This window comes from Poeciliopsis prolifica, unplaced genomic scaffold, assembly GCF_027474105.1.
Source record: "Poeciliopsis prolifica strain line A6 unplaced genomic scaffold, Auburn_PproV2 SCAFFOLD002, whole genome shotgun sequence".
NCBI classification, from domain to species: domain Eukaryota; kingdom Metazoa; phylum Chordata; class Actinopteri; order Cyprinodontiformes; family Poeciliidae; genus Poeciliopsis; species Poeciliopsis prolifica.
The window spans coordinates 10434501-10459831 of NW_026562377.1; the positions used below are offsets into that span (position 1 = coordinate 10434501).

Here is a 25331-nt window from a genome sequence, read left to right on the forward strand (position 1 = left end):
TCCTCTGGTCGTTTCTTTGTGCTATGATATTTTTGTCTTTTATCTGTGTATAACAGATTTATTTTTTGTTCTCCATCCAGGAAGATATTTTTAATCTCAGCAGTTTGGTAAGTTTTATTCAACCACAAGCTGTTCTTCTCAAATCACTGGCACACACACAAAACAGCAGCGATAGCGATCATGTTGCTTGACAGGTCTGTTCATGTCGTCAAAAGGCATTTTACTGTGTGTATTTTTTTTATATGTATACTTTGCTCATTTTTAGTGATCATGTATAAATCTTAATTTGTTGATATACACCTGCAACTTGAACAGTATTGTTATGAGTCTTTATATAGACATATATTCCAGTAAATTTCATTTTTTGAGATGGTTTAAGGCAGGAGTCCTGAAATCTGTCACTCCAGAGCTGGCGTCCAGCAACTTTTAGATGTGTGTGTGTGTGTGTGAATGACAGTGCTGAAATTAAACAATAAAAATGGCATTATAACAGAGTTTGATTCACTTTCTCAGGTTGAATTAAAGTGGTCACATTATGCAACATTTTAATGTGAAGTTAAGAATTAGAAATGCAAAACTGAATACATGTTGAATGTTATTTATCAGAAATATCCAGATAAACATAAGCTATGCTGTTGTATAAATTGAGTTCCTTCCTTTCCTTTGTTTTCTTGGCTAATTCAGAGGATTGGTAGCTTGATGTTGAGAAACAATTTCTTCCTGAACTCTATTGATGTTTTAAATTTAACCCAAATGCTAATGTTTGCCCTTGGCGTATGTAATGCACCATACATATATGAAGTGTACCAATAATTGCTTGTGTTGTGGACAACCACTCTCCGTTGCGAAGAGACATGTGCTGAGCCAAACTAGGTGGCTGTTAATATAAATTCAATATTTAACCAAACAGTCTGAATGGCTTCGTTCACTTCCTCCACTGCCATTGCTAAAACTATAAGCAGACTACAATTCTCAAACAGCGCACAAAATAGATGTCACTGTTCACATCTTCTTCTGTTCACTGATTTGAAAATCTACAGGAAAATCCAAATGAAGGGTGCAACACAAAGATTTGCGCAGGAAGCCAATGGTGAACCTAGACGTTTGCGTCCAATGTTCCAAATTTTATTTTCTTAATAGGTTGAAGTACTTTATCTAAAATTGCAACACTGCTTTTCTGTTTCAAAAGTGCTGTGAATGTTTGTTGAAACTCGTTCTGTGGGTTCAGATCATAAACTTGAGGTAGTAACATAATTATAGGCTGCATAAAGATCCAGTGTTGCCTGCTTAAATGACTCAGTGACTGTATCTTACTCACTGAAACAGCTTAATGACTGTAACACATGTGATGAAGATGGAAGTATTCCATCAAAACATCTTAGGAATATCTGAAGAGGTATAGAAAACAGCAGTCTAACATAAGAACCTTTTTCATGAACTTGCACTAACAATGATTTTCCACAAAAAATTATTTTTATTTTATAAAATTGCATGAATTACAGAAGCTTTCATTTGAATTATATATATATGTATATATATATTTCAATTAAATTTCAATTTTTTGTTATATTGTGGTTTAAATTCAGATGACAATATAAAATCTGCATTCATTTTGCTGACTGAATTCCAATAAGTATAAAACATGGCAGCATTAATAAAATAGTGTGATGAATACCATGTGTCTGTGTTGACAAAGCAGTGAATTTGTGGGATTTGCTGATATGGCTGTTGCTTTGCCAGAAAATGATTTACTATGAGTCACATTGCCTCCCTCAGTCTTTTCCTTCATAGGTTTTTATCCATTTGCATTAACCACACACCCTTTGACTGGTTTCAATCATATCTTTCAGGCCATGCTCAGTTCATTCAACCGAAATGCTTCTGATCCCTCTCTTCCCCTTGTTTGCAAACTTACTTTACCTTAGCAGTGATAAAGTGATAAAGGTGTGTGTGTGTGTGTGTGTGTAGGGGTGTGTGTGTGTGTGTGTGTGTGTGTGTGTGTGTGTGGGTGTGTGTGTGGGGGGGGGTGGGTGTGTGGTGTGGGTGGGTGTGTGTGTGTGTGTGTGTGTGTGTGTGTGTGTGTGTGTGTGTGTGTGTGTGTGTGTGTGTGTGTGTGTGTGTGTGTGTGTGTGGTGTGTGGTGGTGGGTGGGTGTGTGTGAGTGTTCATCACCAACCTGCTGCGTTTCCATCTTCTTCGCTCTTTGGACGTCTCATCATGGGGAAACTTTATTCTGACTAGCAGAATTAAAGAAATTACCTTTGACCTTTAATATGTTTATTTCGTTCGTCTTTTCTAGAAAACCGAGTTTCTGCAAACATGAACCTCAAAATTTAAATCAACAAATCAGTTTTTAGGCTGTGAAATCACTGATCTATAATCCTCAAGTGCTTTCCATACAAAACAAAAAGATAAATGATAAAATGTAAGAGGCTGTTTTGAAGAACAAAGACCTCAGTGAACCAGACGGAATAAATCCTGCATCTGTATGTCCATCAATGCCTTTAGCATCAATAGAGGACAGAAATGGGAGAAATATTAAATCCTGAACTTACGTTTCACTTCAGGAGGTGGAGGACATGTTGGAGTTGGAGGACATGTTGGAGTTGGAGGACATGTTGGAGTTGGAGGACATGTTGGAGTTGGAGGACATGTTGCCTGCAGTGCTCTGCTCAGATTAACTCCTGATGAAGGAGACATAGGTTCGGTTTCACCATGTGTCACAAAAAAAATGAGAGAACATTTTGCCTCTTGCTTACCTAACAAAACAGAAACATTAATACCAATAAACTAAAACCAAATGGAAGGTCAGTATTGATCATTTATCGCACATATGTCAGACAGTGACGTCAGTCACACATTACTGACGTTGGACCACTTTTTTCAGTAATGAGTAATTTAAAGCGTTTCTATTTCAAATCAGGTAGTCAGACTACAGTTACTTATCGAAATCACTTTGTTACTATTTTCTTTTGCCATTTTATTTCGTCTGCGTCTTGGGGACTGACCGCAGTTGCTATGCGACAATGTCAGCAGCGACAGAAACGGAGTGAGATGCGCACCTTGTTGCTGAAAAAGAATTTTATATATATATATATTATATATATACATATATATATATATATATATATATACACTGCCTGTCCAAAATTAAAGTCGCCATCTGGATGTAACTAAGCAAATAGGTACAAGAATCGTATTGGATAATTACTCCATAGGCAATTATCTTTCAGCTGACAAGTTATTTAACCCCTGCTGATGCAATGAGTAACTCCTCATTTCTTAAACAACCATGGCAAAAGACACATCTTGTGGTCGTGGAAAAGACGTTAGTCTGTCCAAGAAGGGTCAAATCATTGGCATGCACCAAGCAGAGAAAACATCTAAGGAGATTGCAGAAACCACTAGAATTGGGTTAGGAACTGTCCAACGCATCATTAAAAACTGGAAGGATGGTGGGGAATCATTGTTGTCCAGAAAGAAATGTGGTCGGAAAGAAATCCTGAATAATCGTGATCGGTGATTACTTAAACGTTTGGTCAAATTAAATAGAAGAAAAACAATGGCAGAACTCAGGAATATGTTTAATTGTGAACGCAAAAGCATTTCCACACACACAATGCGAAGGGAACTCAAGGAGTTGGGATTGAACAGCTGTGTAGCCATAAGAAAACCTCTAATCAGTAAGGCTAAGTAGAAAAAAAGCTTAAATTTGCTAGGGAGCATAAAGATTGGACTCTGGAGGAATGGAAGAGGGTCATGTGGTCTGATGAGTCCAGATTTACCCTTTTCCAGAGTGATGGGTAAGAAGAGAGGCGGGTGAAGTGATGCACCCATCATGCCTAGTTCCTACTGTATAAGCCTGTGGGGGCTGTGCTATGATCTGGGGTTGCTGCAGTTGGTCAGGTCTAGTTCAGCAACATTGTATACCCATAGAATGAGGTCAGCTGACTACCTGAATATACTGAATGACCAGGTTATTCCATTAATGGATTTTTTTCTTCCCAAATGGAATGGGTATATTCCAAAACCCAACACTTCAACCTGTGCATGGATTGGATTGATTACAAGAAAGCCTATGACTCAATGCCGCATACTTGGATTATTGAATGCTTAGAGATGTTTAACATCAACAGGATTCTGAGAGCCTTCATTGCAAAATCGATGAGGCTGTGGAAAACCACCCTTGAAGCCAACTGCAAACCATCCATCAAATGTGGCATATACCAAGGAGATGCTCTGTCCCCTCTACTGTTCTGCATAGGCCTGAACCCTCTCAGCCAAATTATCAACAAGACTGGTTACGGATACAAACTCAAAAATAGGGCCAACATCGGTCACTTTCTCTACATGGATGACATCAAGCTGTACGCCAAGTGTGAGCGAGACATTGACTCACTGATCCACACCACCAGGATCTACAGCACGGACATTGGGATGTCATTCGGACTAGAGAAGTGTGGTCGGCTGATCACAAAGAGGGGGAAGGTGATCCGCACAGAAGGAGTCTCACTCCCAGAAGGAACAATAGCAAACATAGAGGACAGTTACAAGTAAATAGTTATACCACAAGCAAATGGCAATCAATGAGGTTACAAGGAAAGGAGCCACAGCTAAACACCTCCAACGAATAAGGCAAGTCCTGAGAAGCCAGCTCAATGGCAAGAACAAAATCTGTGTGATAAACAGCTATGCCTTGCCAGTAATCAGATACCCTGCTGGAATAATTAGCTGGCCAAAGGAGGAGATAAAAGCCACAGATATTAAGACTAGAAAACTACTAACAATGCATGGAGGGATCCATTCCAAATCCAGCACCCTGAGACTGTACACGAGCCGCAAGGAAGGAGGCAGAGGACTAGTGAGTGTGAGAACCACTGTCCAGGACAAAACATCCAAGATCCATAAATACATCAGGGACAAAGCCTCAACAGACAATGTGCTCAGTGAATGTCTCAGACAACAGGGAACGGAGGTTGAGGTGCCAAACCCCTACATGGGATGTACCACCAGCAAATAACCCAAGTAGCTGATATCAGTAAATCCTACCAATGGCTGGAAAAAGCTGGACTCAAGGACAGCACAGAGGCCCTCATCCTGGCCCTAACAGGCCCTAAACTCCAGAGCAATAGAGGCCCAGATCTACCACACCAGAAAAGACCCAAGGTGTAGGTTATGCAAGGAGGCCCTGAGGCAGTCCAGCACATAACAGCAGGGTGCAAGATACTGGCAGGGAAAGCGTACATGGAACGACAACCAAGTGGCAGGCATAGTGTACAGAAACATCTGTGCAGAATATGGACTGGAAGCCCCGAGATCAAAGTGGGAAACACCCCCAAAGGTGGTGGAGAATGCCAGAGCTAAGATCCTGTGGGACTTCCAGATCCAGACAGACAGAATGGTAATGGCGAACCAACCTGACATTGTCATAGTGGATAAACAACAGAGGAAAGCCGTTGTGGTAGATGTAGCGATACCAAGCGACTGCAACATCAGGAAAAAGGAGCACGAGAAACTGGAGAAATACCAGGGCCTCAGGGAAGAACTGGAGAGGGCCTGGAAGGTGAAGACCACAGCGGTGCCTGTGGTTATCGGGACCCTCGGGGCAGTAACCCCCAAACTGGAGCAGTGGCTACAACAGTTCCCAGGAACAACATCAGACATCTCAGTCCAGAAATGTGCAGTATCTTGGCTGTGCCTCAAGCTCCCAGGCCTCTGGTAGAGGACCCGAGTTCAGAGGATAAGAACCACCCGCCGTGGGTTCATATATATATATATATATATATATATATATATATATATATATGGCAGGGGGGAAATTATTTTATCATATTTTTCCATTATTACAGGTGAGGCTCTGCCTTACCTGCCTCCCCTGCCATGGTTACCATAGTCACTGGTAACTATGGCAACCAGTGACAGTTTAAAAGCCCACTGACACTTTCTGAAACTATGACATCACAATGTGACTCCAAAGGCAGAATTCTGACATCACCAGCGATTATAAAGTTCCTCACATCGATCTACTGATGTCACAACCTGTTAGCAGCCGTTGGTGATACGTTCGTCTTGAGAGTTCGTTTAGCAGTTCACAGTAAGATTTTCAACTTTGTTTGGTGCTCATTTCTTTAGGAGATTGACATCAAACTTAACTTGAAATTTTACCGAGATTCTAGAAAAGTGATTTTAATTCACAACCCGAATAAACCAAAGGATACAATGCAGTCCAACCAACCGACAGTAGAAGAGGTCGCATCCGACAACATGTGGAAAGGGAGTTACAACCACCCAAGCCACCCAAGCGCAAAAAGAAGAAGATGTCATTTGCAGTGTGGTGGGAGCTGCACGCAGCTGAAGAGCTGAAGAAGTCTGCACAAAATATCGAACTGCAGGACTCTTCAATGCCAATTGAAAAAGAACCAATCACCAACACACTGGAGACAGTAGATGGAAAAGGGGACAAACAACTTTCTAAAAGTAAGCGCAACAAGAGGACCCCACTGTTGTGGAAATCCTTCCCTGAGGAAGGTGCTTGCATTGATCTGTCATTCTTTGCTGAAAATGAAGACATCAGTAATGGTCCTCTGGCAGAACAACAAAGTCATCAGGCAGCTTTGCCCAGCAGCGGACCGAAGACATTTTGGAAAACGCTCCCCAACTCAGATCCTCATGTAGATGTCAGCTTTTTCCCTGATATCATTGGTACCCAAATTGTTTCAATGGTTTCAGAAGAATGTGACGAAGGCGTTTTCTTGAAAGAGGAAAGTTTTCCTGACAGCACGGCGATCTCTACCACACAGCCAGACGCCAAAGAGCAAAACATCTCCAGCTCACTAAAGAAAGTCAATCAAAAAGGGGACAAACAGCTTTCTAAGAGTAAGCGCAACAAGAGGACCCCACTGTTGTGGAAATCCTTCCCCGAGGAAGGTGCTTGCATTGATCTGTCGTTTTTTGCTGAGAGTGATGACTTTAGTAAAGGTCCTCTGGCAGAACAACAAAGTCATCAGGCAGCTTTGCCCAGCAGCGGACCGAAGACATTTTGGAAAACGCTCCCTGACTCAGAGCCTCATGTAGATGTCAGCTTTTTCCCTGATATCATTGGTACCCAAAATGTTTCAATGGATTCACAAGAACGTGACGAAGGCGCATCCTTGAAAGAGGAAAGTTTTCCTGACAGCACGGCGATCTCTACCACACAGCCAGACGCCAAAGAGCAAAACATCTCCAGCTCACTAAAGAAAGTCAATCAAAAAGGGGACAAACAGCTTTCTAAGAGTAAGCGCAACAAGAGGACCCCACTGTTGTGGAAATCCTTCCCCGAAGAAGGTGCTTGCATTGATCTGTCGTTTTTTTGCTGAGAGTGATGACATTAGTAAAGGTCCTCTGGCAGAACAACAAAGTCATCAGGCAGCTTTGCCCAGCAGCGGACCGAAGACATTTTGGAAAACGCTCCCTGACTCAGAGCCTCATGTAGATGTCAGCTTTTTCCCTGATATCATTGGTACCCAAAATGTTTCAATGGATTCACAAGAACGTGACGAAGGCGCATCCTTGAAAGAGGAAAGTTTTCCTGACAGCACGGCGATCTCTACCACACAGCCAGACGCCAAAGAGCAAAACATCTCCAGCTCACTAAAGAAAGTCAATCAAAAAGGGGACAAACAGCTTTCTAAGAGTAAGCGCAACAAGAGGACCCCACTGTTGTGGAAATCCTTCCCCGAGGAAGGTGCTTGCATTGATCTGTCGTTTTTTGCTGAGAGTGATGACTTTAGTAAAGGTCCTCTGGCAGAACAACAAAGTCATCAGGCAGCTTTGCCCAGCAGCGAACCGAAGACATTTTGGAAAACGCTCCCTGACTCAGAGCCTCATGTAGATGTCAGCTTTTTCCCTGATATCATTGGTACCCAAAATGTTTCAATGGATTCACAAGAACGTGACGAAGGCGCATCCTTGAAAGAGGAAAGTTTTCCTGACAGCACGGCGATCTCTACCACACAGCCAGACGCCAAAGAGCAAAACATCTCCAGCTCACTAAAGAAAGTCAATCAAAAACAGGACAAACAGCTTTCTAACAGTAAGCGCAACAAGAGGACCCCACTGTTGTGGAAATCCTTCCCTGAGGAAGGTGCTTGCATTGATCTGTCGTTTTTTGCTGAGAATGATGACATTAGTAAAGGTCCTCTGGCAGAACAACAAAGTCATCAGGCAGCTTTGCCCAGCAGCGGACCGAAGACTTTTTGGAAAACGCTCCCTGACTCAGAGCCTCATGTAGATGTCAGCTTTTTCCCTGATATCATTGGAACAAAAAATGTTTCAATGGTTTCACCATCTGAAAAGGCAACAAGTCATCCAAAGTGTGAGTGTGTAGCCAAATTGATGGAATTTGAACTGGTCCATATTGCAGTACAGAAGTACCTCATGAAACAACTTGATGAGATGTCTGCAATAAATAAGAAACTAACTGCTGAAATTAAAAAACAGAAAGACATGATGAGGAAAATACTGTCCGTAAGAAGACAAAGAAAGAGTCCAATGGTTTCTGTTGAAACTCAGACAGAGTCAGAAAATCGCCCACAAACAGTTGATCACAAGTCTGCTGCAATGGAAACAGAGCAAGACGCACAAGAAACCAGCTATCAGTTGAAGCCAGTCCCTCAAACACTTTCTATGCAACCTGACATACATGTGTTGGACACCAGATGCCATCTGAAACGAGTCCGACCTGAGATACATGTGTTGGACACTAGATGCCGCCTGAAACCAGTCGAACAAACAATTTGTACACAACCAGAGATACATGTTTTGGACACCAGAAACCATCTGAAACCAGTCCGACAAACAATTTCTATGCAAGCTGAGATACATGTGTTGGACACTAGATGCTGCCTGAAACCAGTCCGACAAACAATTTGTACACAACCAGAGATACATGTTTTGGACACTAGATGCCATTTGAAACCAGTTCGACAAACAATTTTTAGGCAAGTTGAGATACATGTATTGGACACTAGGTGCCATCTGAAATCAGTTCGACAAACAATTTTTAGGCATGTATTGGACACTAGATGCCATCTGAAACCAGTTCGACAAACAATTTTTAGGCAAGTTGAGATACATGTGTTGGACACCAGAAACCATCTGAAACCAGTTCGACAAACAATTTTTAGGCAAACTGAGATATTTTTATTTCTAAGAGATCAGCCCTCTGAAATTCAGTGGGCTGATCTGAATGGGTACCAGGATGGGCAGAAAAAGATGTACAAGACATCTACAAATCAAAACAGAATAGAATCGACAACGAAACCTGGCTTTGAATTGGAAACCTTAAATAATGACAGGGTTTCTGGAGCAAGCAGTAAACAGGGAGTTTCAGAACCAGAAACAAAATGGGTTCAGACAGCCTCTGTTATAAACCAGATTCTAACTAAAGAAGTGATCATTCAGCAGATCATTTCAGAAGAATTGACTGAATCTAAATGTCAGAAAAAGAAGCAGATGACAATGAGAGCTGAAACTGAAGCTGTTGTCATCCCAATGGAGACAAATAACAAGTTGATTCAAGACACTAAAATACCAAGAAATGATTTAGACATAGTAGCAGAGATCTCCCAGACAACTTCTGTGCAAATGGGGACAGAAGGGGAGAGAGACCAGAGACCATCACCTCCACAGAGAAAGGTCACATTAAATGAAGATACAATACAAACATCAACTCAGGACTCAGAGACTCATGCTGCAGAAGAGTCAGCTGAGGAGAAGGATAACTGTGATCAAGAAAGACCCATGAAAAAATTATCTCTGTGGAAACGATTTAGGAAGGCTGTATCTCCGTCACTTCTGCGGAAATTCACAAACAGAAATAAAGTCCATCCACTGTAGACATGAAATTATGTCTCCAGCACATTAGACTTCAAAACTGGCTGATTGGGAATAATTGGATAAAGAAGTTCAGATGATGTTAATTGGACATTTTAATATTAAAAAGCCAGGACTGCACGGGGGGAAATGTCTCCCCGTGTAGGTGTGGGTTCACTCCGGGCGCTTCGGCTTTCCCCACATTCAACAACATCACTGCTCAAATTCATCTATTTCAACATATTTATTGCTAACTCGAAACAGAAAATAAGACAACCACATTTATTCATTAAAGGCAGATTTGGACAAAGAAAATGTAAAAAACATGGAACAAAAACAGACTTTTAGAAGTCTGAACCAATACTATTTGGAAACGATTTTATTTTATTTTATATATATGTATATATATATATATATGTATATATATATGTATATACACATATATATATATATATATATATATATGTGTGTGTATATACCTATATATATATATATATGTGTGTATATACCTATATATATATATACAGTATATGTATACACACACACACACACACACACACACATATATATATATATATATATATATATATATATATATATATATATATATATATATATATATATATATATATATATATATATATATATATATATATATATATATATATATATATATATATATATATATATACACACATTCAGGTGACTGGACTGGATTTGGATGGATCCTCTGACTTTGACAGTGGAGGTCAAAGGCCAAACAGCCAACAAGAAATCAAAAGAATCATCTGCACAGAGACGCGATCTTAATCTGATAAACAGTTTTTGGAACGATGAGACGGAAACTGAGATCCAGACGACGGCATTGTTAATAATCCAAAGTTACAAAAAGCTTTTCCATTTCATAGGATCATTAATGTCAAGGTGTGTGTGTGTGTGTTTGTGTAGGTGTGTGTGTGTTTCTGTGCGTGTGTGTGTGCGTGCGTGCGTGTGTGTGTGGGTGTGTGTGTGTAGGTGTGTGTGTGTTTCTGTGCGTGTGTGTGTGCGTGTGTGTGAGCGTGTGCGTGTGCATGCGTGTGTGTGTGGGGCGGAGGGGGGGTGTGCGTGTGTGTGTGTGTGTGCATGTGTGTGTGTGTGTGGTGTGTGTGTGTGTGTGTGTGTGTGTGTGTGTGTGTGTGTGTGTGTGTGTGTGTGTGTGTGTGTGTGTGTGTGCATGGTTGTTGAACTCTAACTCATCACAGGCTTGCGATTGTATGATTTTAATTTACATAGTTATCATAACCACGATTTGCATAGGTTCAGAGAAACATTCTCAAGTTCCAAATACACGTTTTTACAACATAGACATATCAGAACAGCTTTCTATTTGCATGGTGCCACCTCTTCCATCCATTTTTTTTGTTGGAAAAAATGGATGAAGATTGTGGGAATATTACAATCTCATGATTGTGGGAATATCTCATGAAAATGTTGAAATGTGATTAAAAAAAAAAAAAAACCTAAAGTAAAATGTGTCCATGTGTAAAAATGTTGAGCAAGTCAGGAACACATCTGTGTTCCTGACTTGTTGTTATTTCACCAACATTTTTCTCAAATTCTCTGTATTTGATAATTAAAGATCCAGCCTGTATTGAATTAAATTGATTGTGCTCTGGATTTAAAAAATAAAAAATGGCAAAACTATACAATTTAAAATACAGACTTAATAGTTAGCACTAAGGAGGTACAACATTCCAAGTGAAGATTGCAGTTGAAACTAAATGCATTCTTTGAGCCATATTATAAGCTGATAATAATCTCCAGTTATCCAGATGTGACAGCAGCAGAAAAACCCACTGGTGTCTGGCCTTCGAGATGCTTCAATATGCTGTTTTTAATCTAAGCTTCACTCTGCAGGCCATCTGTTTTTTTCTCCCTCCCTCCTAAAAAGCATCACTCACATACCAAGCGGATGGAGTCTTAAGGTTTACTTAAGTGTGATAAAGTGCAGCGATCTGAACATCCACATTTCATTCAGCATCCAACAAGCTTTTATCAGTCAGTCAGGCAGGAGAAATGGGGACGAGGGCTTAAAGTCGCTCAATAAAGTTATTACATCCACTGTTGTACTCCCATACTGTATTTAAAGATCTGTACCCTGCTTTTGCATTGTCCTTATGAAAGTTTTTTCTGATTCACATATACTGATAGTGAAAACCTGCTGGATGGCAGTTTTTTTCTGAGCTCATGATCTTAACTTTTTTATTGCCCTACTTCTCTTGATTGAGCCAAATAAATAAGATCGCTGTTGATGATAATAGAAGAAGCTCAGATGTAGGTAGGAGAAATAAATAAAATCACTATCTTAAAAAACATGTATTTACAGACTTTAATCAATTGTACTGGATTTCCTGTGATGAAAGTGTGGCTTGGATTTGTAGTCAGCCCTCCAAGCTACTGTGATGCTAAAACACCTTTTACATTCCCTACCAAAGAAAAGCATCTCCAGACTGTGAGTGACAGTTTTATCATCACACACTGTTTTGTATGTAGGCAAAAAGGGTTTGTTTGCATCATCTGGCTAGACCACCCTCTTCCACCAGGTTGCAGGGTCCTCTACATGGTGAGAGGCAAACTGCCTCTTTCAACAATAACTTTAATCCTGCTGCTTTTCCTCCCAGTTCAGGCTGGACTAGTTCTCCAATCAATTCTCTTCTCCTAGCGCGTTAGCTTTGGTGTGAAGTCATTCCTTGGTAGGTTTGGAGTTGAACTGTAACACATTAACATTTGGAGGACAGAGTCCAAAAGTGCTGTGTGTTTAATAACCTAACCCTGCTTTGAACTTCTTAACAATTTTAGTTCAAACTTATCTGCTGTGATCCTGTGACCACGATGTATGTTTTGAAGGCATTCAGTCTTAATAAATAACCATTAAAGAAATGTATTTTATTGAAATGGTTTAATAAAAGATCTTTTGAGTGGAAAACGGTTTATTTAAAAAATATTTTTTTAAACCATTCTTTCACAAGGGTTTTCAAGGGTTGAAGTATTAAACCACTGAGGTTTAATAAACCTCTTTACTGAACAGTTGGATTTCTATTTTGGCAGCTCTGTTAAATTAGTGAACTTTGTTTACTATTTTGATTACTCTGGAGGTAATTGATTTCACTGGGATGTATTTAGTGCAAGGGTAAAAGCTTTTCATTCTTTGAATGAAAAGCTTTAAAAAAACTATCCTTTCATTCAATCTCACAATCCTATTATCCTATTCTGTTGGGCTACATCAAGAAAACAAAGCAGGAACTATTAACAAGAGTTCTGGAATAATGTTAAAGTAATTCTTGTTTGCAATTTTGTTGTTACCAACCTTACATGTTAACTCCACTGGAAGACCCAGATCAGACTTTTTTTATGGTCTGTGTTGTTCCACTGCCTGCATTATTTCTATGCCTTTATCAGTAAGGATTGCAGACACTGGCTGCCAGTCAAACTGGTTTCACTCTGTTTTTAGGTACACTTAATGGATTGTTGGGAAGGAAATGGTGACTTGTTTTTTTTTGTTGTTGTTGTGGTTAATGTTGTGCATGGTGTGATTCCTGGTATTCCTTGACTAGCTTTTCATATAGAGACAAAAGGAAATTTTGTTTTTCTTTTTGACCCCATTCGACAGTTACTGCCTCCCATTTCACATTCACCGCTGAATATTCTGTAGATTTTCTTTGCCGAGATAATAACATGTTCCCTTTTATAAACACTGACACATGTAGAGAACAAGGAATTTTAACAAGGGCAAGTGAAAAATGTTTCCCCCCCTACATGAACTTTCCTGTGTATAATGCCAGAGCCCTTCCCCCTTGTTTTCCGGGGAGGAGTGATGCAAGTTAAAGGAAAAGTGCCCAGAGTGAGACATATGAGTATCTGAGCTGCTGCAGGCGCGTACACAGCCCAGAAAAGGAAGTGAAGATGACTCTGAGTAATTGCTGATGCCCTGCAGTTTTGTTGCATTTTCAGATTAGCCATCACCTGAGACTTTTTACAAACTACACACCATTTGATACTTTTCTGTGTGCACTGTTTGCATTACTGTGAACAATCCTAGAAGAGCATAGGAATGATTCGAGTAGAGGAGTAACAACTTCCCTGAACATTCTGGAGAGCATTTCTGTTATGGTAAGTCTATCTCTTTTTCTAGTACTTAATATATTTGTTTATGTGCTTTTCAACAGAACAGAACCCAAAATTATTTGAATTTAGGGAATGTCAATGCTTATACCAAGATATGTTCAGTTATATTTGATCATTTTTTACTTTCATTTTGTTGTTGCCGGTAACCAGTTGTAGAGGAAATGTGAAAAAAAAAAACACTGAACACATTTGACTGCACGTCAGAATAACAAACCTGTGCTCTTCCTCTTTTTTTAGTTTGTTTTTAGTTAGATTCATATGATGTTTTAGCATTAAAGCAAGCAGCAGATCAAACATGAATACCGCCTGCTAACATAACTTGTGAATTCTCAGACATTTCATGCATGCCATCACAAGAAAAATGTCTGGAATCTTCTTAGGAGTTAGTCATGTAGATTTTTGTTGATGTCTTTTGGGTCATCCTTTCATCATTCCTGTTTCAATAGATTAGGTACAAGAAAAGATAAGACTTTTGAGTTCATAGTACTGATTATGCTTTACAACACAAAGTAAAAGAGGTTACCACGGAAAATCAGTCGTGTAATTTAAAGAAAATGATGATTGTGCAGACACAAACAGATTTTCATGGTGAAGTTTAAAAATCAAACACAAAAAATCTAACTGCCATATATAGCCTTGTTAGATAGATAGATTTTATTACACAGACTCAAAGTCCAAAATTTATATAAAAAAAGAAAACAAAACGATAAGACATCTAACTCTTGTCTTATTGAGTGAAAATGAAAAATTGTATTATATTATATTATATTATATTATATTTTTAAAGACAGAATGATAGGGTTATATAAGTGTTCACCTGTACCTTTGTCCCTTATGGACAATGAACTCATTCATCATGGGCAGAAGCGATGTCTTGAGAATTCATGATTCTTGTATGACCTGAAACACAATATGTCGGTTGATTAGTTTTAGAGGAAAACTCATTTCCCATCCTGATTCTCAAACACAATGTCGGTCTGGAAATATTGACTGTGAGCGGTAATGACCACTTCCCATTGACGGAAGTTTCGAGAGCGTTACTTTTCTTTTTACGTTGTACCAAAATGTTATTAGCGAAAGAGGTCAAGGCTTGACTTTGTGAAAAGATCCTAAGCTCACATTCAGGAGTTTTAATTTTTGTAGATGGATAAAACATTTATACAATGCAAATAACCACATTGTTACTGCTATGAATGTTCTTCTTGCCTTAAGTCAAACTGTTGGAAACCGACAAAATTTAGCTTTCTAACAGTTTGGAATGCAACCTTTTGTCAGACGCACACTTTAAGTACTTGTAGTCTGATACTTGATACTTTAGAACACACAAAGATGAACATGTGCTTCATATTTTATGTGGTTTGGATGTTATTTCACAAATCAAAAAATGGTCACATTTTAAGTTTTTAGGAGTAAAGAAGTCCCTGAACTGTCTGTTGTGTTTCTTGGTTTTCGTGATGCTGTTTGTTCACGACTGATCTTTTACAAACCTCTGAGGTGTTCATAGAACAACTGTATTTATTCTAAGATCAAATTACACATACTACGATGCAGATATCTAATTCACATGTGCTTATTTGATTTAGCCTGACACATAAAATCTAAATTAATACTTAACATAAATGTTTGCGTTCATGGTGGCCAGGGTGAATATGTCTGTAAAAAAACATTTAGTACTATCAAACCCTCTGCATATAACAGTTACATCCTCCTTGATTAAGATTCAAATGACCCTAAGTTGCTTGTTTGTCCCTCAACAGTGCAACAAGATAAGTTTCTTCTGTGGTTAACCTTGTCCCACTTTCAAGTAAGCAATCTAAGCAATAGCTTTCGGGAAAGTAAATGAAGTAATGTTTCTGCTGCATGTTATTGGAAACTAACAGACAGAATTGACAGACTTGGAAGAAAAAAACCAACACAAAAAACAACTATTTGGTTCCACACAAATGCATTCCACTGATTAGACCCTCTCATAAACAGGATGTTTTTCAAATTGCTTGACCATTCATTGATCATGGACACAGCCTTTGTAATTTGTTACACACTTAGAAACACTTCCTGTTTAACACAGTTTTGTGTTAGTGGAATTTGTTTGCAAGGTAGTCTTTTCACAAAAATATCCATATCAAATGCTGCAAATTTTGATAAGCTTTTGTCTTTTAGCTTTTGGGAAAAGTCTCTCTTACTCCTATGCACCTGTTTTAGTTATACATTTGTAAATATTTTTTGTCTTTGCTTTTTTGGAGCAGTATTTTCATGGACATTTTCTGGACACTTACAGAAACAATTGTCAAACATTTTCATCAATAGTTATGCATTAATTCCTCAGAGTTCAAGATTTATTGCTCTTGGTTGAATGAGCCTAATTCTTGCTTTTATCACATTTTGCCTTTCATGTGTGTTTCACATTTACAATTCATCTTGCTTTAAAAAGCATTGTGTAAAGAAATAATGATAAAATATTTACTTTAAATGTGTATCTAAAATAAGTTTGAAGACTATTTTGAAATTCCACATATAGATGGACTTGTCTGTTTTTGGATTGGCCATTAGTCGCCTGATGAAGTGTAGTTAGTGGGTTTTCAGCATTCTGGCAGAATGTACACACCCGGGATAATGAATGTTCAAGCTGTCGTCCTGGATCAGACTCACTGGACTGAAGTCATTTACTATCAGACTCAGGGACTGTTTTTGTTTGTTTGTTTGTTTGTTTTTTACAAAAATGCAATAGGTCTCAGTTTCACTAAATCATGTAATGTTTAGTGATATATAAAGTGCAATTTGTATTTTTTCTCTGATTTATGAGAAAAATATACATATACACTTCTTTCTCCATGGAACATGCATCGGTCACTAGATGAGCTTCATTGTACTACTGCACATTTTATGTTGGTGCAATGCCAAATGCTACTAAATTGTGAGATTTTTTTTATTTTAAAGATTTCCTCTCCATGTTTATTTTTGAGTTATCAGTACTCTCAAAATGCATGAAAAAGTTTGCACAGAGCAAAAAAAAAAGCCTTACTTCTTTATTTATGTGCATTTACCTTGAAGACTAATATTTGCTTAAAGCTAAAATTTTCTCTTCAGGGACACAATGAGAAAGTTTATGCCGGGTCACTTGGGATAACACGTTAGGCAAATTATGGGTCTCGGTATAAATTTCCTGTCTCTCTGTCTCCCAGCCATCAGAAATGTATTTCCTGTCAGGATGCAGTATCTTTCCTCCTCTATTTTAGTTATCAATGTCCTCAAAATCTATGAAAAACAAATACTTTGCTCAGAGCAAATAACCTTACTTCTTTATTTGTATACATTTACCCTGAAGAATAATATTTGCTGAAAGCCAAAACATTTTTTAAGACAGTCTCTTCAAGGACACAATGAGAAAGCCCATGCCGGGTCACTTGGGACAACATTTTAGGTAAATTATTTGACTGTGTATAAATTTTCTTTCTCTGTTTTCCAACCATCAGAAATGTGTTTCTTGCCAGTATATGGTATCTTTCCCACTGTATTTTAATTAAGCTGTCATCTTACTCATTTCTAATCCCTTCTGTTACTGCTACATGTTACTGTTCTGTGTTGTACAAGCTATGTGTAAGATGCTCTCCCAGTTTGCTAACTCTAAAATTCCTGAAACAATGTTTACCCCAATGCATGTTTTCAGATTGCACCCAGGTCTGGCATGAAAAGAAATACTGTTACAACTGACTCATAATATTTGCATTTCAGATAAATTTGTTTAGTGTGCCTACCCTGTAAGCTCGTTCAAAGCCTGTTTTATCATCTGATAAATTCCGTCTTCCTGCACCAGATGTTTTTATCTTTGCAATACAACGGAGCTGTTATGTATAGACGTTGGGGGGGAATATGGAAGTGTATAAATTATTTACCTGGGAGCAGCTTTACAATTTATGAAATGTGATGGACATTTTTCTTTCAAATAATTTTTTGGAAACACTAACATAGATCACACGCTAAACTTAAACAGTGGTGAAGTAAGCATATTTTCCAAATGGATGGTTGAAAAAAGTAAACAATTTGGCTGAATTGTATTTATTGCAATTTCTTTAAACTTTGCAAAAGTTACAGAAGCTGTTGCTCCAGTTTCTATAACCAAAAACCATAGACTCAGGAGCGTGACTGCAAATCTGTTCTCTCCCTGCTAGACTCTATAGACATCATTGCTCCCAGATCAATATGTATGCAACTTTACCGTTGATTTATTTTATTTTTTGTGACTAATTGCAAATAGTCTATCTATTGCTCAGACTTGCACATTTTGTGCAGTTTTTAGTGATTCATCTCAGATGGACATTCCTCTGGAGAGGAGTTTTTTCTTGTTTTGTTTCCTGTTTTTGTTTTTATGTTTACTCAAAACTTGACTGTTTCAGATAATCCAGTAAATATTAGAAAAGGATTGTCTGAATAAGTAGAAAATGCTACCCTACCTTTCAAGTGAAAATTGTACTTATTGCGGGGTGAAAGCAGTCCAAATCAACCTGGCCCTGTGTGAAACAGCAATCCACCTCCTTAAATCATTAAGGAGGTGAGACGTTAGGCACGTTAGGCAAATTATGGGTCAGCGGTGAACCTTCACAGGAATGATTGGTCAAGTAGTCACTTCAACATTCAAACAAGTTGCCAGTAAATCTATTCTTTTTTTTTTTTTGCTTTTTTTTACATTGATTTACTTTATGAATGTATAACTTGAATTCTGTTCTCTACCAGAAAATCCTGGACAGAGATTGTCTGGACATTAGTTTGCTGCCTTAATGTCAAAGTCAATTTGGCATATATAGCAGGAGAAAGATCTGAAGCACACCAGCAAATTAATCTTTTTAAAAGCTTTTATGGCACCGATGGCCTTTATTTGCAGCTTTCAGACAGAAAATGGGCAGTGAGAGAAGGGGAGAAGACATGCAGCAAAAGTTCCAAGGGTGAGAATCATCCCTGGATGGCTGCATTGAAGACTAATTGCCTCCATATGTGGTGCACCTGCTCTAACTCTTCACCATGCACCATCAGCAAGTTCAACTGTGAATGACCTGTTCCCAAAAAAACAAAGACACAGGTTTGGAATGGCCTTGCCGAAGTCCAGTTTTCAAGACATGATGAGACACAACATTAAGCACACCACCCAGAAACCCTCATTCTGCATAGAAAAGTGAAAAAAAAATCACTTCACCCTCATGTCACGACTCATTGCCAGTTTTTTTTTTTTTTATATATATATATAGCTATTGTTGTGGACTAAAGAATCCTTAGTCACAACTAAGGGTTTTGGGTGTTGTTTGGGTGGTTTTTTTTTTTTTTTTTGGTTGGTTGTTTTTTTTTTACTGTTATTAGATAAAACTTTTATTTATTTTCTGCACTGTTCTGGAATTGCAGTCTGCCAATAGGGTTTTAGTTTTGCAATGGCACCTGAGGAAATGAAAAAAGTAATTCATACCATGCTGGACACCCTTCCAAATAAGTGCAGTTCAAATCAGAACAAGCGTATGTATAAGCATTTTATTATTTGAAAATCTGACATGTCATGGCCCTACACCCTGGGAAGTTGTTTACTGCACATACAATTCTGGGTAAGTGTCATCGAACGGCACATTACATGTCCCACCGAAATCTTAGCAATTAGATAAAAAGTAAAAGTTCAACAGAGTCCAGAGTTTCTGTACGGAGCGAAAGGTAGAACAAAGGGTTGTTTGTACAAAAAGAGAAACAAATATCCTACTGAAAAGTTTGTGGTTGTGACTTTTGTGTTAATTGCTTATCAACTAAAATTTTAGTAAAGTCTTGAATTAAAACTTTTATTTTCATTTGTTTAGGTGAATGAAGTGATTCCTGAAAGCTTATACCATCTCAACATCTCTGAGTAATCTGAATTTTCATCTGATGAGCATCATGACTGAGTCAAACCACACCCCATCCTGCTACGCCAACACCAGTACTCCATATAGTTATGCTCCTGGCATTAACAAAGTTGACTACTCAGCTACCTTCAGCACTTTGGGCCTCATCTCTAATCTAATTGCCTTTATTGTCCTCATCAAATCCTTCAAGCAGACGAAAAGTCATTCTCGTTCTTTCTTCCTCATCTTCCTGGGTGGTCTTGTAGTCACTGACTTCATGGGTCTGCTGGTCACCGGCTCCTTCGTGATTTCGTTTTACGCAACACGTGTTGACTGGAGGAAGTTGGACCCTACCTGTCACTTTTGCAACTTCATGGGTATGTCCATGGTCTTCTATGGATTGTCCCCTCTGCTGCTTGGTGCCACCATGGCCACCCAGCGCTTTATTGGCATCAACCATCCATTTGCAAGTTCCTCCAAAATGACCAAGAGAGGGACTATTTCCCTGGTGCTGATGGTGTGGTTTGTTGCTGGAAGCATATCGTTGCTGCCACTAGCAGGCTTTGGTAGTTACCACATTCAGACTCCTGGATCCTGGTGTTTCCTCAACATGACCCCCAAGACAAGTGACTGGGGTTTCGCTCTGCTTTTCTCCCTGGTTGGACTGATCAGCATTGCAATGTCAATTTTGCTGAACACTGTGAGTGTGGTGACCCTGCTCAAGGTTTACTGTGGAGCAGAAAGGAGACAACGTAGCAGAGACCATGAAGCGGAAATGATGCTGCAGCTCATACTAATCATGACTATTGCCACGGTTTGCTGGTGCCCTTTGCTGGTAAGATGTTTTTTTTTTTTTTTATCTCTTCCCTTCCTTTTAGAATGACCCTCTCTGTGTATGTTTGGGGCTGTTGTTTTTTGGGATTCATTCAATATTTACAAAGTCTTTGCATAAGAGAATCTGGTTCAATTTATTTCAATTCCAAAATCTTTATTTTCTGAACAAATGTGGAGGCATTTCTCTTTGTATTATTGACAACTTGGAAGGAAAAAAAACATGGTTTTTAAACTTTGTGCGTTTAAAATGTATAAACTCCATTCAAGCATTTGTATCCAGTCCTATTTCACTCTAATATTCCTAAATAAAGCCCAGTCCAACTTATATGCCTCCCATTTGACATATAGAATCCAATTATGTTTATTGTAAGTATACATGCAGCCGTTGCATGAAGGAAACAAACTGCTCAGATTCAGAACATTAGTGAACAAGCATTAATAAGAAGACTCTTTTTCCTCTCTTTTGTTTCTCTTTTACCTTTTCTCCCTTTATAATGAGATATTGAATATGAAATAAAATGGCTGCAAATTTATTTTAGGATAAGGTTGCTTTTACAAAGAAGAGGATTTGACTTAAACTATAAGACTTCTGTCCTCTTTTTCCAGCTCAGTACTACAGATGTTTAAGACCTAATAAGGCATCACAAAGAGCCAAGCTCTTTTTCTTAGCATTCTTTTCCATGCTTCATTTGCTTGTCGCAATGTAGCCTCTTGACAAGTGAATCTGAGAGCAATTTGGTTTTATCTTGCATTGCACGTTTAATCCCTAATTTGACTTAGCACTTTCCAGGTTTTCAGAAGGACTGAGACCATGCCTTTAAAGGAAATGCACACTATGTGAGCCATTATAGCATACTGTATGTTCAGTGGGGCAACTCATCCCACTTGACAATCCTTTAGACTCTACTGTGACAAAAATGTCACTAAAACTATAAAATAACAACCACATTGTGAAACAGCACCAAGTTTTGACTTGAAAATCAACTCACTACCAATTGTCTAGATCATATTGAGAATATTAATAATGAACATATACAATACTGTGGTGGCCTGGATAGGTTGCTGATGGTCTGGGGACCTCTGTAGACAATGGATAAATATATTTAAATTTTTTATTATTATTTTTTTTAAGAATTTGTCAATCTTCTTGCAAAAGCTACACATTTTATCAGCTTTTAGTAATTTTCCAATATATTATGTGAAAATGTTCAAATTCCCGTCAGTTAAATTTTATGTGTTTTGGGTGACTAATTAATAGAGCATGTACTGTTATGCAGTCATGTCTAACCTTAGACACGTAACATCCCACACAGATATATATTCTGAAGAGTTCACTGACTCTCCCTGCAAGTGATGACAAGCTTTTGTTCTTCATTCGAATTGCCACCTGGAATCAAATACTTGACCCCTGGATTTACATCATGATAAAAGTGTGCAAATTAAGGCGAGTAACAAATTATATATATCATGGCACAGCTTAAACAGTCACTGCCCACCCTCTCATGTCCTAATTGTGAGCTACAGCATGCCTGTTACACCAGCATGTCAGTGCCATCTGCAATTAAAACCCATGGATGTACATTTGCACAGTGCTATGATAATAATCCAAAACTACCATCCATGTCATTATCATGTAACTCACAACATGATAGTCTCGTCATCACCATCATATTTTTTTTGCAATTCACTCTCCATTCTGTCCCACTCAGATAAAAGTGCAGCAGCCTATGTAACTTTTATAATCAACATGGTTTTTTGTATTAATATTGTTACATATCTGTTAAAACTATGTCTTGACAATATAATATGAAACAAACAATATGTGGAAAAAAAAATTTACTTCTCCGGCTTTGGGTACAAAATGCACTTTTATAGATTGCCACACATATACTATGGGTCAGCATAACATGCTTTTAGTTTTAATTAATTATATTAGTTTTATTAGGTCATCATATCTAATAAATGTGAATTTTGCAACCCCTTAAATACCAGTTTTAGGAAGTAATTCACCCTCCCTCTCCCCATAAAAAACACAAAACAAAAACAAACCAACAAAAAATAGTAAGCAAATTGAATTTTTCCAGGAGAATCATCCATCATTGATTCATTGACACTACCTCAATTATCATATTTTTGTCAAAGTTGTCAAAATGTAGACATTTATCCAGAAATATATGCAAACTGATATACTATATACTAGAGACTCTGCACGTACTGACATAAAAGGGGTTGTGTAATACCTAATATTACAAAGATAAAATCCAAGTGAACCAGGCACATGGATGGTTCACTTGGACCATATAATATATATATATATATATATATATATATATATATATATATATATATATGTATATGTATACATGTATACATATATACATACATGTATACATATATATATATATATATATATATATATATATATATATATATATATATATATATGTGTGTGTGTGTGTGCGCGCGGGTGCATGCATGCATCCATGTGTGTGTGCATTCGAGTTATGTTTTATTTATTTCTTTGGAAAGTGTTTTTGAGTGTTTGAAAAAGTGTTATCATTATTATTATTATAATTATTATTATAATTATAAACCAAATAAATTGGTTTGTAAAGATTTTTCCTTAATGTTTTAAACTGTAAAGATTCTCTGCTGCTGTGAAATATGTTCTCAACAAAGACTTTCTCTACACTTATCTAACAATTTGCATGCAACCATTTATAATGCAAAGATGTGGATCTGCACTAATCAACTGTTTTCATTGCATTGCTTAGACAAGAGGAACATTCTAACACCACCTGAATGTTAAAAGAAAATATGAGACACCTGTAGTGTATTTGTCATGTGAAAAGAAACTTGTTATAGAATATTTTTGTTGCCATTGGAGAATTTGAGAATAACATTAATAAAGCAATGGTTCATAAAATGCAGCAATTTACGCACAGCCAGTGAGCTTTGCTGGTTTATTGTTATCCTTACCCCACAGGGGACGTGACACAGTTAGCATATAACTCAGAAATAATTATTTTCAGGATTTGATTGTATTTGTAATATTAACCAAGTCCATCTTTTTTCCTCTTTTTTTCAACTTTTCCAACTCTTACTAATTTTCTATTTTTGTCCTTTATTTCTTGTCTTAATCTCTTTTAATTAATCTTATTTTCCTTCATTCACCTGTTGACCTTTCTTTTCAATGTTATACACAACCAACTATCCTACAACCTTTAGGTCTTTATTGCCCAGACAGCTTTTGCCAGAACCGGTTTTGAGGTGAAATATCTGCTTCTCTGGATACGCTTTGCAACCTGGAACCAAATCTTAGATCCATGGGTATACATCCTGTTTCGCCGGACAGTTTTGAGGAGAATGAACCCTCGTGCTGACTGGTCCCGTACCTCCATCATGTCTTTGTCTTCATCGATACGTGACGGTGTCCACCGATTCACACAGTCTTCACTGGGAAGCACCCTGCGCTCGGAAGTCCCAGAGAATCTTGAAAAATCAAGTATGAAGCCCCCCTCTCCAGTAACACCGTCCTCACCTTCTCCATGTTTGATTGAATCTGAGTCGTAATTACAGCAAAGTCACATAAGTCTACCTGTAAATGTGATATGTTCTGCTGTTGTTTTTTATGACAAATGTAATGAAATCGGCTTGCATGGTTGCACATGTGAAGCAACTGTCTCCTTATGACTCTGTGTGTATTTAACATATCATTATTATTTCACTATATGAGCTTAATGCAAAGACTTATGTAAAGAGATATAAACTATTATCAAAAATATATTTCAACTGGCACCATATGTAAAGCTAAGAATGAGATGTGTAAGCTGGCATTTTTCAGTTTTTCCTTGTGGATTTGGTATATTTTATAAACAGCTAAAACATTGCTTATTATGACAGAAATATGCTGTACTATTGTGCATAAAAGGATTTTATGCAGTTTGAGAATTACATGTTTAAATATCAAAACGTGAGAGAGGTCATTAAGGATGTTTTTCTGATCTTTACAGATCAACAAAAACAACTTCCTTGATATTTTTTCCTGTTTCTTATCTATCCATCCATCCATCCATCCATCCATCCATCCATCCATCCATCAGCATCCGCTGAGCGGGGTCACAGAGAGGATGATGGTGGCTGTGTACTGTACATGCATTTTTGTATGAAAAAAAACAAAAACAATTACAGGACCCAAAGCAATAAGTTGAATATGTTTGCAAAAATGAGCCAACATGATCGACAGTATTACCTTCTGCTTTATGCTTTTAGTGAAAGTGAAAAAAGAAATATTTCAATTTTTTTGTCTTTGTCAGTGATATGTAATTTAACAATGTGGTAGTAATGTGCTTTTTATTCATAACATGAAATATTAAAAATCTTTAAAAATGTGAATTGTCTTTTGTTCTTCAGTGTTTTCATTCTGCCTTAAAAAGACATTGTTTTGCCTTAACTTTTACTTCTCAGTATTGATGTGCAGTTCTGATCAAAGAATAAAGAATTGTGTCTTTGAGATGAAATACTATTAGGGACACATTTGTTATACTAACAGTTACATTGCTACAATAATAATACTTTTTTACAATAATTAAGTTTGCAACAATTTTTAGTTTTGAATTCTAGATTT

The 25331-nt window shown here is 37.8% G+C and overlaps 1 protein-coding gene across 6 annotated transcripts; it reads left to right on the forward strand.

The window, feature by feature from the left end:
* tbxa2r (thromboxane A2 receptor) lies at positions 1–25099 on the forward strand. 6 transcript variants are annotated; one of them, XM_055056059.1, is made up of 5 exons: positions 13225–14003; positions 15776–15822; positions 17344–17439; positions 19847–20705; positions 23933–25099. In XM_055056059.1, the coding sequence occupies exons 4-5, from the start codon at positions 19914–19916 to the stop codon at positions 24275–24277; spliced, it is 1137 nt and encodes a 378-aa protein (XP_054912034.1). In that variant the 5' UTR covers positions 13225–14003; positions 15776–15822; positions 17344–17439; positions 19847–19913; the 3' UTR covers positions 24278–25099. The 6 variants fall into 6 exon arrangements, with proteins under 6 accessions (XP_054912038.1, XP_054912055.1, XP_054912049.1 ...); XM_055056080.1 differs by lacking the exons at positions 15776–15822; positions 17344–17439 and adding an exon at positions 22018–22148 and having other exon boundaries at positions 13213–14003; positions 23933–24090; XM_055056074.1 differs by lacking the exons at positions 15776–15822; positions 17344–17439 and having other exon boundaries at positions 13221–14003; positions 23933–24209; positions 24718–25099.
* Positions 25100–25331: the final 232 nt, after the last annotated feature.